Source organism: Columba livia, chromosome 1 (assembly GCF_036013475.1).
Source record: "Columba livia isolate bColLiv1 breed racing homer chromosome 1, bColLiv1.pat.W.v2, whole genome shotgun sequence".
Classification (NCBI taxonomy): Eukaryota; Metazoa; Chordata; class Aves; order Columbiformes; family Columbidae; genus Columba; species Columba livia.
This window is the reverse complement of record NC_088602.1, coordinates 140907105-140925984: the sequence shown is the minus strand read 5'-3', so window position 1 is coordinate 140925984 and position 18880 is coordinate 140907105. Positions and strand designations below refer to the sequence as shown.

General features: G+C 42.6%; 1 protein-coding gene across 1 annotated transcript in view; it reads right to left on the bottom strand.

Annotated features, from left to right (window-relative positions):
* Positions 1-18880, bottom strand: part of BORCS5 (BLOC-1 related complex subunit 5) — a 75595-nt gene that overhangs the window by 6061 nt on the left and 50654 nt on the right. Inside the window, exon 3 of the mRNA XM_065033832.1 lies at positions 17650-17807. Coding sequence (XP_064889904.1) covers positions 17650-17807 — 158 coding nt within the window. The remainder of the gene's footprint in view (positions 1-17649; positions 17808-18880) is intronic.

The window sequence follows — 18880 nt, the reverse complement described above, 5'->3', positions numbered from 1 at the left end:
CAGAGTCAAACCATTCGGTGGAGGACAGTGATTGTACCTGTCATCAGCAACAACAGAAATTTATCAGTGCGCTACTAAAAAACAAGCCGTGCCTACCATATCTGACTTAGACAGTACTTAATTGGCTAGTATAACCCTGACCCAGCACGCAGTGGTGCTGGGCTGTAGGGGAGAGTCTATGGCAAGGGGAGGACTGGGTGGAAATGGTGCAAAGCTGCAAGGAGCATCCTCTACCGAGAAGGGAAGTCCCACCAGACCAAGCGCTGCCGTCCCACTGGCAGCAGCAGCGCCTGACACCGGGGGAGCTGTGTTTGCTGACAAACGTCCCTTTTAGGCCCTGGGGAAGGGGTCAAGACAAAAATAGTTGGGCAAGAAAACATTTTATTGAGAAACACAAGTTACAAACATCACTGAAAACAAGCACACAAGTTTCCGCTAAACTGTCATGGGGATTAGGAAGCTTTTTTTTCCCCTATCACCTCCATCAGAGCTGGACACTGTACCAATTGACCTTCTATTTCATCTGTACTTTCTAGTGCTCTCATGCTGAATTCTTCCTCTTTGCCTCTGTGCTTTCCTGTGAATTCCTCCCTCCACACTTTCATGCACAGGACAAAATAAAAACCAGCAGAGCAGGAAACTCCAAATAGAGTGGAAACAATTTAAGCCTACACAGGGGTTTCTATTAAAACCCCCGCTTAATAATTTAGTAGCTTGGCCTTAGCTCTGTAAATCGGAGTGTGTAAAACGCAGACCACCATCAGGTCTGCATGGGATGGAAGTAAATTAAAATCCAGTGCCTAAAAACATCCTACCTAATGAGAGACAGCGGAGTGGCAGCCAGTAGGAAACCTGCCAAAAGCCAACACGCCTCATTAAACTGAGTGGTGCTGGAACCCGGGCAGAAACCTCCCCTAAGGCTGAAGTTCCCCTCCACAGGCAGGTTCTCCATGTGGCCTCACAGCAACGAGCAAGAGGCAAACCTCACATCTACCAAGCTCTGAAACAAACAGAAAAACACACAAAGGCCCTCTTTTCTCTCCATTCCAATAATTTCCATCTGTTGACTTTTAGGTTTCTTGTGTAAATACCAGTAACGTTCACTTACTGGAGGGGAACATGGGGAAAAGCTGAAGCTGACTTGCAATAGGAAGAAGAAAACCTGGAGTGGCCTTCCAGGCTCTTTGCTGCTTTTGGACACATTCGCAATGGCTGTAAAAAAAAGCCGCCTGACAAAAAGAGAAAGGGTGGAAGTGAGCATTTCCTATGGTTTCCCTACACCTAGCATTCACGTTTGTCTGCTGCAGGAGGTCACAGCAGCTGCACAGCCAGCAGCATGATGAGGAGGACCCAAGGTGAGTAATTGCAAGGAAAGGCCAATTGTTATTTTTTTTTTTTAAATGCAGACTGAACCAGGTCTTTTTAACTAGAGAAAATAAGCAAACAAACAAAGCAAAACAAAACAAAAAAAAAAAACCTACACAACTCCACACCAAACCAAACCACAAACCTTTGTGTTAACTCCTCTCTATAAATGCCAATACCTCTTTGCAGCTTTCCTTGAAGCTGGCCTAAATACACACTTACATCCTTCCTGCCTCCTCCCCCTCCAAGTGAGCTCCTCCAGTGCCAGACCTTGTGCTTTTACCTCTCCTGGCACACAGTCCCGTTCCTCTGGCGCTCAGGCGGGGAATTCACTCACAGGACTCAGAGGGTCAGCCTTTATTTACCCACCACAGAGACTAAAACTGTCCTTTGGGAATCTGTGTAAGAATCGGTTTAATTCCCATCTATTTAATTCCATACACTAGCAATAAAAACCATCTGGAGAAGGGGAGCTTAAGCAGAGCCTGCTCCTTGCCTATAGCCAAGGCAGTCCATGATTTTCAAGACACCCTCATGTGTCAGATAAGTGAATATGCCTTCTCTGAGCAGCTCCCATCAACCCCCACCTCCCATACACAAGGTCTTTTGAAAGACACTCAGGTCTTGGCCTTCTTGCCCATCTCTGAGAAGCAATTTGGGAAACACATTGAGACTCCTTAGAGCTAGCAGCTCTTCCACTGCCCTACCACCATCTGCAAGTGTTTATCTGAGCCATTGTTTCTGCTCTGCTTGCTTCAAGCTCCCTACTATGCCAGGCCACCGCAGTTGCGGGCAAGTCCCCCATGGGCAGGTCACCACCCTGTATCCATAAGCCATGACAGATGTGGAGCTGTGCTGTCACCAGGCCCTCGATGGCTTCACGATCACCAGCTTCTCCTTCAAACATGACCACTGGGTCAGTTGGCATCATCCCCACCTACAGGTATAGAAGAGTTTAGAGAGTCAAAAGACTGGACCTGGAGCCTGTTAAGAAGCAAGAGAACAACAGCAGAGGGCAGAGCCCAGCACACGAGGACCCAGTCCCAATTCTCATCAACGTGAGGAGTTCTTCTGCCCAGCCTGGTCTTGAGTTAAAAAAATACATGTTCTCAGTGAAGGGGTGAGAGCTCCCAATGCACATTTTATTTCTTTCCAAAAATAGTTGCTCCCAATAAAGCAGCAAACCTGAGGCTGGACATGTTCAGAGTAGAAGAGAGGATTATTTCCCCCCTTCCTACATCAAACAGGATGGAAGAGTTTTTGCAGTTTTTTATTTAGTATAGTATCATAAAAACAGACAAGCCTAAAACTCATCTTCCAGCATGACATATTTTTTTTTGTACAGCCAGTGACACTCAGAATGTGGGTCTGTTTCTATTTCAAAGCTTGTGACTCCTCCATGGAGCAGCAGCAGCAGGACACTAATTTATGCCTCAGCTTCACATTTTAAACATGAAATGACATCTACTGGGCTTTTCTCTCTTCAGATGAAAACAGATTCATAATTACTTCCAACAACAAGGCAAGATGGATATTCCCCTGCTCAAAAGGGCTCCAGCACAGCCCCTCTTGCTTCTCCTCTGCGCTACACAGGCCCATTTGTAACACCACACTGATGAAACAAAAACAATTGAGGGTACTTTCAGACATCCTGCACACCACAAATTCTTGCATTCATTTTAGAATTCTTCTTGGCCCACACTGCCAAGCAGAATAAAGACATTAATTTAGCTGCAAAAAAAGGACTGAGATCAGCACTGGACACAGCCCAATTCTTTTCAAGAGACCACGCTGAAAACAAACCAGTGCCCTGTATGTACCTCTTACCTGGCGCGGTTTTATAGCACCTCTGTCATGGGCATGTAAGTGTCCTGAGATCTCGGAAACAGAAGTCATGTCTTGTTAGTTCAATGACTGAAGCTGGAAATTGCAGCTAGACATATTTTCCTTAGCTGCAGAACATGCAAAGGCAATCAGAAGTTCATTAAACTTGGAATCCAGTTTCTAGAGAGGCACTGCTGACGTTCTTAACAAAACAAATACATCTCATAAAAGGATGCTCTGTCATTCCCAGCTTCTCCACTCCCTCTTTAAAATGCCAATAAGGCGAGATGATGCTTTGTTTCCTCCCCACTCAGCAACAGCCTTCAAGAGCTCAGCTAGACATCCATTTGTCTTGTGTCCCTCTGCCCAAACAATTTGCTGTCAGCTCCCATCCCCTACAGCTGCCACTCAACCCCACAGCAATTAAGGTGCAACTCTTATCCCAGAAAGTTCACTTGCTAGAACAGCACCCCGAGCACAAGTGGCCTTTCTCTTCATGTTGTCAGGTGCCTGGCTGGGGTTACACAAACTCCTTCCTGCAGCTGCACGAAAACCACATCTGAAAGTGACAGGCGGGAACATGACTGCATGGAACATTAGTCACGATGTGCTGGTGTGAAAATACTTTTCAATCAATGCACTTAAGACAGCTCCTCTTTCTGTACTGCTTGAAAACAAATGTGCTCAATGAATGGCTTTTTTTTTCCCTCTTCCCCTCTTTGATAATGTCACGCAAAGTTAGCACAATGGATCGTGATGGCTTCCTGATGATGGGAACATCCTCTGCTTCTCCCACTCATCCCACACGCTGCTAAGTGATAAACTTACTGGGGAGCATCTTTACCAGGGTAGAAAACAGAGATGCCCAGCCAAGGATCCCACGTCCTTCTCTTCAGCATCGCTCATGAGCACAGCTCTCATGAGTACCCTCCCTCTTCATCACTGCCAGGTAAACCACTAGAATTTGCGTTTAAGTTTTGCTTATCACATCCAAGACCGAATCCCATGCCACAATGCTCTTTTTGCTCCCTCTGTAATTTGGCATTGCCACTGCTGTAAAACAATTGCCAAGGGTTAGTCTGTAAATGTTGCACAGATTGCAGTCAAGTTACAGAACAAAGAGTAACCATTTTAATTGTCTCTAACATTGCGTCTTAGCAATCATTAGTAGGTACATCAGGGCCATTATTTCAAAAGATTTACAGCTAAATCCATACCTGGTCCCTTAGAGCTGTAGAAGATACATGATGGCATCAGACAGGCTGCCGCACCTATAACATCCAAGATTTAACTATTTTGGGAGGCCTTGGGTTGCGCAGAAGAATTCAGAATTCAAAAGAATAAGAAGGTTCATTCTTGAAATTAGCTTTTCTACCTTTACATAAACCTTTTCCTGTATATTGTGTTATTGGACAGGATATGTTTGCTGCTACCCTGTGGTCTGACTTCCACAGCCCACGTCTCCCTCGCAGCTGACTCGAGCCTGTCCTGCTCAAGAGCCACCAGCTTCCCTCTGCCAACTGGCAGCCCCCCAAACTTAAGTTATGACCGCTATCACTAACCGTTGCTAAAAAAAGAGTCCTAAAGCTATGATTAAAACAATACCTACATCTCGCCCAGCACTGATGAACCAGTAGACTTCTAAGTGTTTGAAAAAGCAGGGCCCCATTTCACAGAGGTGGGAGAAGATGGACAGCAAAGCCCAACAACCAGCAGCCATCTGGCACCTGTGGCTGTAGATGCTCCAGCCAGCTCTCCAGCTTGGATAAATCTCGTGTCGCAGTCCTGTTCTGCTGGACTTTCTTTACTTACGCTTCCCGCAACACCACAGCTACTTATCTTTCTTTTTCAAAACAGCCAAACCATAACATAAGCAAGTGAAACTCAGGGCAACAGCTTCACATTACACAAAATCCAAGGCAACCTCAGGCCACCTCCTTCAGATATGCTGCGTGATCACAGGCTCAGCTCTGCAACAGAGCACTGGAACAGGCTGCCCAGGGAGGTTGTGGAGTCTCCTTCTCTGGAGACATTCAAAACCCGCCTGGACACATTCCTGTTCAACCTCATCCAGGTGTTCCTGCTCTGGCAGGGGGACTGGACTAGATGATCTTTCGAGGTCCCTTCCAATCCCTAACATGCTGTGATTCTGTGATAACTAAATCATCAGGAGGGAAAAAAAAACAACAGTTGGGTCTTCCTAGGTTCTCTCTCTTCTTCATTGGTTTGGTCTCCTGTCCCATCAGCTTGCTTGACTGACCCATCAGCCTGGTGGTCACAGGAGCGGCAGAGCCCACCACGCGAAGGGAAGCGCCATCTCCCCCATCGCACGTCTTCCTGGATCCCAGCCCAGTGTTCGCTGTGCTCGCGTCAGACTCTTAAACGCAAAAGATTCTTGAAAAAAAATTATCTGATTTTGACGGTAAGTTTCCTAAATTGTCACCAAGAAAAGGTTAGAGTAATTTCTAGCTTGTTGACTTTAACTGCTAAGAACACTTTTTTAGAGCTTTCAAATTGCTGCTTTTGCAGAACAATCGTCATCCATCTAAAAAGTCATCTCTAAAACTTATCACCGATATAAAAATGTTATGTTGCATTCAAAGCATTAGAAATGCTTCCATACTTCTCCTAAATTACAAAGTTTAAGAAGAATAAATAACAAAACCCCACCCAGACAATACAGAAGATTAATGAACCTGCGTGTGCAACACTCTCACAGAACCTCTCTCTTGTGGAGTACAGCTCCATAGGAATTTATAATAAACTCCTAGCCTGTCTTTAATTAGCTGTTCCTGGAGAAAGAAACATCTTTATCTGTTACAGAGTGATCTGTTGCTTAAAGGATAACTTGCACAATTATAATACAGAGCCTTATTTCAGATTATCTAATAATTCTGCTACAAAACACAGCCTGCGGTTTCTTCATTTCCTGATTTTACACTGCTGCCATATTATTCTTTCAGAACATTCCTATATTCAAACAAAGCTTGCGTATGATAAGACAGCAGCACTTCTAAACGTTATTTACCTTTAGGGTTTTATTTTATCATAAATTTCAGCCCTGTACTTTCAACGTGTCAGAATGACTAGTTTTAAGCAAGTGCATTTTCCCATCAAAAATACCCAATCTCTTTGAAAAGAGATGACCACTACCATTAATGAGATGTTTCTCAGAAAACACCACCGTTCTCATTTCAGAGTGAAAAGGTGCTATCCAAAATAGTCAGCATCATTACATTTGCAAGCCATCCAATCTAGTGATGGTATTCTCAGCTTCACACTTGGGACCTGTTAGCTGCAGGTCTTTTCCAGATAGCCTTCAGAAGGTCTTTCAAAACTTTTCAAAGGGGGGTGCTACCTTTGCCATATTTAGTCAGTTAGACACAGTACAAGAAAATGTTTCCTAGAAGAGAGCACCACTCGAGAAGAAAAAGCTTTGATATTTGTTCCCAGGGAATGCAAAGGAGCTGAGTTTTAACTGTTTCCTCCGTTTCGTGAAGTGGTAAAAGGATTACCTAGGACTCCCTCTCTTTTTTTTTCACCTGGGGAACTGCAAACAAAGATGGGTTCAAGCACCCTGCCGCGCTCACACAGCCAGTCCAACTCATCTGGTTGCCTCAGACCTACCTCCCATGTGCTGGGCAGATGGCCCGTACACGCACAAGAAGGCTGAAGCGTGAGATGTGCAGGGGCACAAGCCCAGCAGTCAGGAACGGGGGATCTCTAGACATCTGCCAGCCCAGATGAAGCTTTTGCTCTTTCCCCAACAGCCACAGTTCTATATGTTCACATATGAACATCCAAATCAACAACTTCTCGCCAGGGAAACTCAATGGTATGTCAGCTCTAACAACGTCAGCCACTAATAGTCTGAAAAATTTCAGAAAGATCTTTTTGAAGCTCCACATCAGCTGCTCCAAACAGAACATGAGATGAGCCACATACATCCCAGTGACGATACGAAGAGGAGGACGGACTCCTTCATTCCCAGAAGAGCTGCTTTCGAGACGGACTCCACCACACTTTCACAGAGGTGAAGCTCAAACGTCCCACCACTTTTCTGGAGGTCACAATACCTGATAGCAAGTCTTTGGCTTTCAGGGAAGCCTCAAGGAAATCTTGAGCACTGTAAATCATTTCCATAGGAAGCTCTTCTGAGTCTATAAACTGTTGTTCAAAATTTGATTACAGGAGTACATACATAGCACCACCACCAATCAGTGATTCACGTGGAAGTTTGATGAGTGAGCAGCAGTACCTAATCCACCTCAAACATTCATTTTTACTGTATTGATCGACAGTGGCCTCGAGATTTAAAAAAGGATGAGTATTTCTCTCTCTCCTCATTTATGTCTACAAATGGATCTCTAGAACAAACAGACCCAAAGCAAGAAGGCATCTGAAAATTTACACTATGACCTGGCAGGAAAACTTCTAATAGAAAAGTAAGTAGTACATTTTCAGTTCCCACATAGCTTAGGTCAGGCATAAACAAGAATTAAATTCTATGAACTGGATTAAGCAAAAGGAAAGGCTATGACCCAAGAATCCTTTCTGACCTTAAAAACTCTTATAAATTCCTTCTCATATACTGTTGTTATGTTGTTTTGTTTTACAGCCACTAGCTGAGCACCTTTCTCAGCTTAAATTCATCTGATTTGGGATTTTTTTCTTTTAGATAGTTTGCAAGTCCTAGCGATCGCTCTTCAAATACACCACTTTTTCTTCTGGTTTAAAAAAAATAATAATAATCTTATTTTTTGTCCACTACACCCCAGTTTGGCAGGTCATACACTTGATTATAGGGTATTCTATTATACCATAATTCGGCACTTGGTATCCAAGAGGTAGATGACACATCCAGTCAGGAACAACGCCCACACAAATTAATTACTAGTAAATGATATGTTTCATACCTCTAGAGCAGTGTTGAAATAATGGCTAATAATGTTCTCATGTAGAAACATTCATGCCCCAATGGCACAGAAACATTAAGGAAACTCTACCCTTGATAAAAAGCAAGATGGACAGATTACTCGCACTGAGGCTTTGCAATACTTTCAGCATGAAGTCATCTCTGCAGACCACATCTGATTGTTATCAAAATGCTAATTATAGGGCTGCTAACACAAGGTCAACCCCTCTCCCCCAGCCTACCACCTAGCATCTTTAAGTCATCAGTGCAACTCCAAATATTTGCAAATAACACTTGCTAACCTATCTAAGATGAACTTCAAACTGCTGAACAGCTTTAGCTAACATTCCTGACACCCCACACCCCGCCAACCTCTCTCTCCCCAATTCTCACTTAAGAGGTAGAGTTGACACCTTGAAAATTTCAATTCAGCATTGAAACAGAAGGTAATCGTTAAGAACAAAAGTCTGTAAAGTGACTTTTCCTGTATCAACACAATCCAGCAGAGAGGGAGAGGATCATTTGAATCTACGCTAACCCCAGACTCACTAGATTTAGAAAGAAAAATCATGCCGTTTTCGGTCTTCATTGGACTAAGCCAAACAAGTAAAGCTTTTCCCATTTCCCCTTCCCTCCGAAGTTCTCCACTCCCCAGGCATCCTTATAGCCCTTCTGTTGTACCATGAACTCACCTTCCTTGAACACGGCAAGAGCTGTGCACGGTGTGTCAAACGAGATCATCTCACAGCCTTGTGCAATACAGTCAGTACGTTCCCATTTCTCATGGGAACATCCTGTGGGATGCACCCAACGCTGACACTTGCTTTCTTCGTATCTCGTATCTGTTTCATGCCCAGATTCAATACCGAGTCTTCTAACACCAGAACGGTCTTCAATAGTTCTTATTCCTCTTTGAAGACCTACAATGTTTTGTGGTGGGGTGGGTGTTTCATTTGTTGTTTGGGTTTTTTTTCCACGTGGGGAAACAAGGCTAAAATAAGACACCCAGTTTCCTACTTTAAACAGGCTGTGAGGAGAAATTGAATTCTATTCTTTCTGGTACCTGATAATCATACACTCCATGCACTAATCCTGATGAAAACATTAATGTAAGGCTTAGCATACTAGACTTTCCATCTTCAGTACCAGTCTGTTAAGCACCTAAATTCTATAATAACATAAACCTTTCTGACTGGGTGACCTCATTATCGTTTATAAATATGTAAAGGGTGAGTGTCACGAGGATGGAGCCAGGCTCTTCTCGGTGACAACCAATGATAAGACAAGGGACAATGGATACAAACTGGTAACACAGGATGTTCCACTTAAATACGAGAAGAAACTTCTTCTCATTGAGGGTGCCAGAGCACTGGAACAGGCTGCCCAGGGAGGTTGTGGAGTCTCCTTCTCTGGAGACATTCAAAACCCACCTGGACACATTCCTGTGTAACCTCATCCAGGTGTTCCTGCTCCAGCAGGGGGATTGGACTAGATGATCTCCCAAGGTCCCTTCCAATCCTTAACATCTGTAATTCTGTGTGTGACTACTAGATGCTTGTTTCATTTTCTACTCTTTCTTGGAAATTTGACGGTGGAAAGGATTCCACTGTAGATCTTTTCTCAAAAGGCCATAAGAAAACAAAGCACAAGAGAAGTGGGCATGCTAGAACTGATTTCACAGGTATTCTAAGAGGGAGAGGCTGGTCATTTTATGACACCAAATGAAGCAGTGCATGTTGATGCTACAGACTTCAGGCTGTCACAAGTGCAAGCAATCCCTTCTCTTCTTCAATAACTGCTATGCTGTTTTCCCAAAAATAAGACCTACCCCAAAAATAAGCCCTAGCATGATTTTTCAGGATGCTTGAAATATAAGCCCTACTCCAAAAATAAGCCCTAGTTACAGTTCATTACAAAAAATCAATTTAATTAGTGTTCAGGCAGCTATACATGTAAAAAAGTAATAAGTTTTGGAACAATAATTAATATAAGACCCTGTCTTATTTTTGGGGAAACAGGGTAGATCACTTCATAAAGTTCATGTATAATAGAGCACCAGCCATCTGCATCAGGCATACACAGCAAGACATTCATTCCATGTATTAAAGTAGCTATGGTGAAGCTTTTTCAAGAGCAGTTTCCCATTTTGATGCTGGCTGGTTAACACATCACCCCACCATTCGAGAATTCAAGCTACTTGCACAGCAGGCTGTAGAAAAATGAGCAAGATCAGCTACAGGACATGAAGACAGTTTCCAGCTTAGCAACCCTGCACATTTATTTCTGCGTGATGGTGCCTGTTGAGTTACGATTCCAGTCTTTATAACACTACTTCATCACAGAAGAGAGGATAACTAAAGACCCTGATAGATGGCTAGAGTCCTCAATCGATCTCATAATTCCAAGATGCCAAAGACTATATTTAAGGTACCAGTTTCTTCACAGAACACTATGTTCCCTAGCTTTTCTAAAAAGCATGGCAGTGTGGCATTAAATCCTCTGAAAATACAAGTGGCATTTCAACCAGGTTCTTCGCCATTTCAGATATATTACATCCCAAGGAACTCTCAGGTCCCTTTCCCTAGATTTGGGACATTGTTAATTTAAGTCTGTGAACCAAAAGGCTTGATTTTGCTTGCAAGTTAACATGGCCTTATCTAGAAAGTCTTTGTATGTGATGTCAAAACTAAACACGTGTCCATTTTCACTTTTGCCAGGCTTCATTTAATAGGCTTACTTTTGATCCTCTGAGCCCTTTCCTTTAAGGGGATGAAAGTAACTTGGTGGTCTGTTCTATATGAGCACATGGAGCTTGAAGCGAAGGCCTTGACGTTGAAGAAGCACTTTGGACTTGATAAGGCCATTAATATTTTGCTAACCTAATTCAGTGTAGTCAGAAGGTGCATCACTCTCAGGGCATGTCTGCTGAAAACAAATAGTTTTTGAAACTCAGCTCTGATACCACGTAGAGGGAAACCATAACTAACAGGAATGGCAACATAAACATCTCACTCAGTAGGGTATTAAAACAAAACCAAAGACCAAGTGAAAAACACCTCCACAAAACTTCCCCTTCATTTGAGCCTATTCTCTGAGGGGACACTGGTCAACTCTGACTGGAGCACGAGATGCATCCCAGATCCTCCAAATCTTTGTGCTCAGGGAGGGACAGAGCTAATAAGAGTGACTGTGGTGCATCAGCCTGTAGAACCGCGTGTGCTTGCAGCAAATAAGCACCTTGAGTCTACCAGCAGCCTTGGCTAAAGGGATCCTGCACTGCATCAGCCTGGTCCCCAAGCCAGCCAACGTCCTTCCAAGGTTTCTGGCCCAGCATTCATTCATTCATGGTGATGAAACAGCCTCCTGCACTTAACTCTTCCCTTTATCAGCCCCTTCAAGGTACCTTTGTCCTTCAGCTTCCACCAGGGAATGTTGGACCCTCACCAGCTGCCCCTACCACTGCCAGCCCTCACACCTCTAATGAGGAAGGTTCAAAGCCATTGGCCCTGCCCATAGAAAACGCATCCTTCCCTCAGGGTAGAACAAAACCAAGCTGATGACTTCTGCTGGTCACGTTCCCCAGCACTCTTTGCCACCAGGTGACAGGTCTCTTCGATAAAACAAACACTCAGTGTTACAGAAACAATGTAGTTGCGATAAAGGTCAAAAATCCCCAAATTGCTGGGCATGTTTTACTTCATACATGTGGTGACATGAATGGATGAATCACAATTTATGAGTCTTAAATGCATAGCATAAGCTACAATGTGCTTGTATATAATGCTTGTGTATAAAAACGCTTTTCTTGTTAGTCTGTCAAATGTGCTAGACATGTTGCTTATGGAAAATAATTATTTAACTCCTATTCATAATTTTAAATGGCTGAATTATATTGGGAGACATGATGTGGGGTGTGTGTGGCTTCAAAAGTTATTTATTCATACTTGATAAATATTAAAGTATGTATTTATGGATGTCTTAACTTTATACTTGAGAAGCCTGTTACAACTACCTTTTGCAGCAAGCTGGTAAAAAAAAAATTCATACAAATTCTGCAATATTTATTCAAACTAATGAGCTATTGCCATGGAGGAATTTACAGGTATGAAACAAGCCATCCATTGTAATTTGCTGTGTGGCAAACCAATTCCTGATATTAATGCCTGCCTGGACAAGAGTTGTTTAACTGTTAAGAACAGTTAAAGACTATAAAAGTAATGTTTGTTATATTAGAAGATGTGCTGTTGTGTTTTGTTTTTTTTTTTTTTCCCCATAGGTGTGTGTCAGCTTAGACTGAGATATTTTAAATTTCATTTTGTATTGTAAGAAGTGTTCTGTTTCCAAAATTATTGTCACTCTGGGATTCCCATAGCAAGAAAAACTACATGTTAACTTGCAAGCAAAATCAATATTGTTTTCTCAGGGAAAAGTACAAGAGCCCACTCAATAATCTGCTTTCAAATACATTTTAAGCACAGTTTAGCTAGGAACTACATTTGCCTTTAAGGGTACATAGGATACTTCAAGTAGCACATCCCCTTTGCCAATATTGGAAGTCTAATAAGAAGTGCTGAAGGTCTTTCCATTCAAAGCTTCTTTGAATGGAGCTGAGATGGCTTTCAGCTTCACTTCTGCTTTCACAGAAAGAAGCCAGGCCTAAATCTTCCAAGTGTGACTAGCAATTTTTGGATACTCAGCATTAGATATTTGAAAGATGTTATTTCTGAGAACCTTAGCACCTTGTGCATGAAAAATAACATTTTTTTAAGGCACTGAAACTAGACACTTTTGGAGGCACACAAAGTTATGGGCTCTTTCTTTAAATTTAGCTCTGTTCCCCTGCCTTTACCTATGCTACTAGTTTCCCATTCCCTGTTATTCACCATCCCCTACCAGACAACTCTACAAATTCTCCCCCGGCCACCCAAAACAGACATCCTCCACTGATAAAGCCTTCATGTAAGTAGCCCTCTTCCTGCTTCATTTCCTTCTTTCCGCCAAGTCATACCTAATATTTAGTGCTGGTCAGCGTTTGCCTTCAAACTAATCTTGGCAAGAAACCCTCCATTTTACAGATCACAAAACTGAGGCAGACGCTCCTGGCGAAGAGAGCACACGCAGCTCTCACAAACCCAACAGCAGCTGGAGTTGCTCAAAACATCAAACTAGTCATAACGCAGATCTACAGCACTGTCAGGGAGAGACGTGTGCGGGATGCAGCAAGTCCAGACCTCCCGTCTACAGTCCGGACCCTGAACTCACCACAGAAACAGAAGAAAAACACTCCAGTTGAGCTCTTTTGTCCCCACTAATAGACACTAAAGATTTTTCTTTTTTTAAATTACATACAACTCCTAATAATAGGCAGATGGAGGTTGTTTTATCCCTGCTTAGCAAGTCATGGTTCGCCCTGCACTTCTTAGCCTGAAGTTATCACATTCTCCTTCAGGTGCATCATCAACTCTGTCCCCACCATTAAACACTCTGTGGCAAAAGCTCCAAGGTGCAGGTAAGATCAGTTTAACCTGTTAACTAGCTATAATTGCTTTCTATACCTGTCCTGGTTTTGCTAAAAACAAGTTTCTCTTTCAGTGAATTTGCCTGTCAGCTAAAGCCTTCATATTAACTGCATTTTCCTTGAGAACCAGACACATGTTTTGGTAAACCTAGCAACGGAATGCAAACTTATCGATAAGCACAGAGGGACATCTCGCGAGAGGGGCAACAAGAAACAGGTGACCAAGAAACTGACCAACTGTGTATAACATTCCATTCACGTGAATACTTCATATAAAAGTGCGAGATCACGAGGATCTCGTCCCTTTTTGCTCCCTTTTCCCTTTTTTTCCTTATGGCCGACATTAGGAGAGGACCTTGCGAGTCGTCCCTGCGAACTGAGGCCTAGTGAGAGGCTGAATCCAGCTCCAGTTGGCTGCAGAGTCCAATCCAGGACTTCGGGTGCCGGCTCTGCAGTTGCTGAGACTTTCAAGATTGGTTTTGTATATTTTGTATTATTTTCTCTATTCTTATTAGTAGCATTAGTAAAACATTGTTAATTTTTCCAACTCTCTTCTCTCTGTCCTTCTTTCCCTCCTGATCACCTGTGGGAAGGGGGGAGAGGGAGGGGCAAAAAGGGGGAAGTGGGGGGGGAGAGGGGATTAACAACACATCTGCCAGGGTTTTATTGCCACCCCGCAATCTTAACCCTCGACATATACCCTAGCATTTTATAACATAGTATCTACTGGGTTTTAAAAAATGCATATTTTTCCTACTGTACACATATAACAAGCTTACATGGGTCCAACATACCATCAGTAGACAGACTAGGTCCCATTTCCCAGCCCCATGTGAACAGAATGCCCCTGCGGTGATTCATCCAATAAGCTAAAAATTTTCATCCTACAAAATACCAAAGCATAGACAAATTACCCAGAAAATGCTGCACACAGGCATTTTTCTTTAAATCTGTCAAATTTTGTGAGATGCCATAACCCTGAATTAACACATACCTAAATCCCAAACTGCTGTTCTGTTGTTTCTCAAACTGATAAGGAGAAAAAATTTAAAAGAATCCTAAATATTTCAGCAGTCCTGGCATTAAGGCAGTATTGCAACAGATGGTGAGTCAGCTGCCAAAAATTGATATGAAACATAATATTTAATGCATAGTGGTTATTTTTCCCTAAAAAGATGCAAGCACATCCCTTTTTTTTTTTTTTTTTTTTGGCAGTAAAGACAAAGCCTATTGTCATAAAAATCAACCCCTTCCAAAACCAACAGTTTGGGTACGATTAAGTGTAACTGCTGGACAGGCAGTTAAGTCAACTACCTCCAATCTCATCTTCAGTTCTTTCCCCCTCAAGGAAACACTTGGGTAAATGTGTTTCTTCTTGAGAGAGAACAGTCACAGCAACCTGGAAACTGCACAAGTTCTACATTTAGGACCTGATACAGATCCAGCCAACACACTGCAAAGGAATTCTGGCTAAACCGGGGAATGGGATGGAGAGCAAAGCTAGACAGTTTTGGTCCCCAAAGTAAGGGAACGCGCAGATGAGTCTACTTAGATCTGCAGTAACTACTGTCATGCAGTGTTCTTGTTTTCCTTAGCTTATTCTCTTTCCAATTAAGAGCCATTTAAATTCAGCTCGTGTGCTGATTTACAAACCACCACAGTTGATTATATGTTATCGAGGACCAATAAATTTGCAATGGTACTCTTGAGTTTTGCCAGAAGCAATGAAACTTTTTTCTGGCCACACAGACAATAAGCAAGAGATATTTGCCCTGGGACATTTTGTCAAGGAAAGACTAAGAAATATCTTGGCTGCAGGCGGTATGACTGTAGCACATGATACAGTACAACTGTTACAACAAAGTACGGTCAGTGACAGTCTGAAGAGTTAACATTCCTCAGACAAATGGGAGGAACTAGAGACTGAAGCTCACCAACATTTTGTAGTTAAAAGCATCAATCACTTGGTAAGTCATGTTATCAGAAGAAAAACACTTCGCTGCTTACAGTGTGAGAGGAAAAGTGAAATACTGACTACTAAAATAGGGATAAAATAATTTACTGTCCATGTCAAGCACACGTTACGCTTTTCACAATACACTTCATTTTCTCTTTCGTTTTTACTCCTTACCAAGGGTCAAAGCTTTGTCTACACAGCAAAAGTAAATCACTATTGACAAATGGGCGCAGCCAAATGCGGTTTCCTTTGTCTACACTTGTAACGAGAGACATACCCTGCTCTAGTTCAGCTGCACCCCTCGTTGTCAACAACTGTCAACAGCGGTTCGATTTAGTGCACCAAGGAGAGTCCAAGCAATTTGGAAAGAATGATTTAAGCTGAGTGGGTCCCACCCGGCTCCTCCAGAACACACACGCAGAACAGCCAATGCAAGAAAAACATTTAAAAATTAATAGGCAAATGAACAGTAAAAACTCACCAGATCTGGCACAAGGACTGAAAGCATCTGAAGTTACTTAAGTGCTGTGACCAAGAAAAAAAGAACAACAAAACAAACAAAAAACCCAACCACCCAACAGCCTTGTCAGCTGCCCAAGTTACAGAGTCACCCATTTCTCCTTCACTTTGTCAGAGAGGAGCCTGTGGTAAAGAAGCTACTGACAGTATCACTATCATCATTGTATGAAAAACAAAATGTGTTACGAACTGGAAGAAAACATCACCACAGCTGATTTGAAATGGACTCTGCCACTTGCCCTATAGAAGGCAATTCCAACTAATGCAGATTGCACTGGTGGTGTCTACCATGGCTTTAAATCATGTTGATATTCCCTCTCACACTTTAAAAGCCAAAAGAATTACAATCTGCTTGGATTAATGCAAGTACACTGTCACTAGATTGGCAATTAAATCCCATTTCTGAGATTGTATGATCTGAGTCACCAACATCTGCAAATATCTTTACATCTTGTGTAATAGCTGGCCTCAGATCTTGATACACCAAAGTAAAAAGGTCTTTTTAATGGCTCCCACGTTATTTTGGACTTACAACTTCATGATGACAGCAGCTTCTCAAAACAGTCCATGAATCAAATTTATTATCCAGTTTGTCATGCGGGGTTTTCTTAACTCTAAGCCAATATAGCAACAACGAATCAAGGTCACCGTTTATATTGCATTAATACAAATTAACCACCTGCTCAAAAATTTTTCTTTTGACATTGGAAGGTACTTGGTCTCACAGACTTTTGACATATGTAGCATGCACCAGTTCTCCTACACATCTGAGAATATGCAAGAAAACACTCTCAAACAGCATCTCCTCTCGTGCCAATCTCTCTTGACTTAAAAAAAAAAAAAAAAACAAAATTGTCAGCCATCCTACTGCTTCCAACATAACTAGTTACACAAATGAGAAAGACAATCCAATTGCAGGATACTTAGCCCAGGAATTCATGTCCTCCCCAACAGTATCATTGAATATTTAAGCAGATCAGTGATTTTCATATTATGGTTTAGTGGTAAAAACAGCAGCACAGGAAGACTGTTTCATCAGCCATACGGATCAGAGAAGAGAGAGCATGTCATGGGCTCTGAAAACGGTCCAGGCTCTACAAATTTGCTGAAAAAATAAATACTACCTTCTCCAACCAGAGAAGATGTTATGATAACTATTTCTTTCCTTAAATTGGAGCTTAATCACGATGCATAATAAAATGTTCGGCATACAGATCTAAATAACGTTACCTTTAAAAATTCCAGTCATCTTTTAATTCTTCCATAGTTATTTACAGTACTTGCCATACCAGAGGAACACCCACCGTCTACTGCCAGGAATCACAGAGCATAACCAATAAACACACCACCGAACCATAACCACAATGGGAGCCAGGAAGCTTTGTTTGAAGTGCAGACTCGCACAGTTGGTCTTACAGGGGTCACTCTGAAGTGGACTCCTGCAAGTCACCCATGGCCATCGACAGCAGGCACCTGCGTCCACAGCGCAGGGTGGCCACGCTGATGCACCCAGCCCTTCCCCACCAGAAGCGGGTATGCTGCGGGCAGTACCTCCTTGATCCGCTTCACAAGTGCGTTCTGATCGAAGGCAACTGCTTCTGCGCACTGCTGAAGATGGTCTTGGTACCGGAGACACAGCTGCAGCACCTGCTGGGGGTCCAGCTTTTCCAGTTTGGTGTTGGTTGGAGAGGTCTGCCCACTGAGGAGTCCTACAAGGCAAGGGAAGGACCAGAGTTAATCTGACTGTTCGCGTAACTAGCTCAAGCTGCAAGACAAGAGGCAGCACAACAAACTCAGAAGAAAAGCTTTATAAGGGGTAATTAAAAATTAATTCAGGGACTTTAGCAACGTAATAGTCCAGTGAAGGCTAAAAGTGGGAAAGGCAGGGATTGAAGATTTATGGATGGTGAGGATTTATCACAGAATCACAGAATGTCCCGAGTTGGAAGAGAACCACAACGATGATCGAGTCCAACTCCTGTCCCTGCATATGACAACCCCACAGTTCACACCATGTGTCTGAGGGCCTTGTTCAATCACTTCTTGAACACTGACAGGCTTGGGGACAGTGTGGTGCAAAGAACAGTTTGCCAAATAGCTTAGCCCTCCTTGACAGAATTTAAACACAGACTCTAAATGCAGATCCATAATGCACATCACCTTGGTTTTCAGCAATATGCTGTATAAAGTGAGTTCTGTTTCTTCTCCACAATCCTAAACTGTGAAAAATGAACCCCCTCCTCATTTCTGGATTACAGAAGGGGAAGGAGCTGAGATTTGCTTTCCCATTTGGGCTTTGGAATCAAACTATTTTAGCTAGAATTATGCTGTCAAAAAATTCCCTGCTCCTCCCAAAAAAACTTGAATAAAAAAATGACTCACCTAAGGTAAATTATTAGGGGTTAAATGTCCATGGTTTGCCTACCCTGCATTTTTAAAGGTTCGGAACCCTTTCATTGTCTAAGATTTTCCTTTAAAATCTCAAAAACTAGCAATATACTTTTTTTTTCCTATACGGAATCAAAATACTTACCTACTCACATGACCAGGTTTCATAAAAAGGTCACCAAAAAAGAGGTATCAGACTTAAAAATGGGACACTGGTAATATCCAGACAACCAAAATTGTCCAGAGAAGTTTCTCCTGCCCGCTGTTTGTTGCGTACAGAGCGCAACTTGAGAACCTTTGCTGAGCTCAAGCACACATGTGCCATACCGACCGCTCTCCCCAAAGCTGCTGGAAAAAATAATGCTGAACTCTAAGGCCGTCCTTTTTTTGCTAT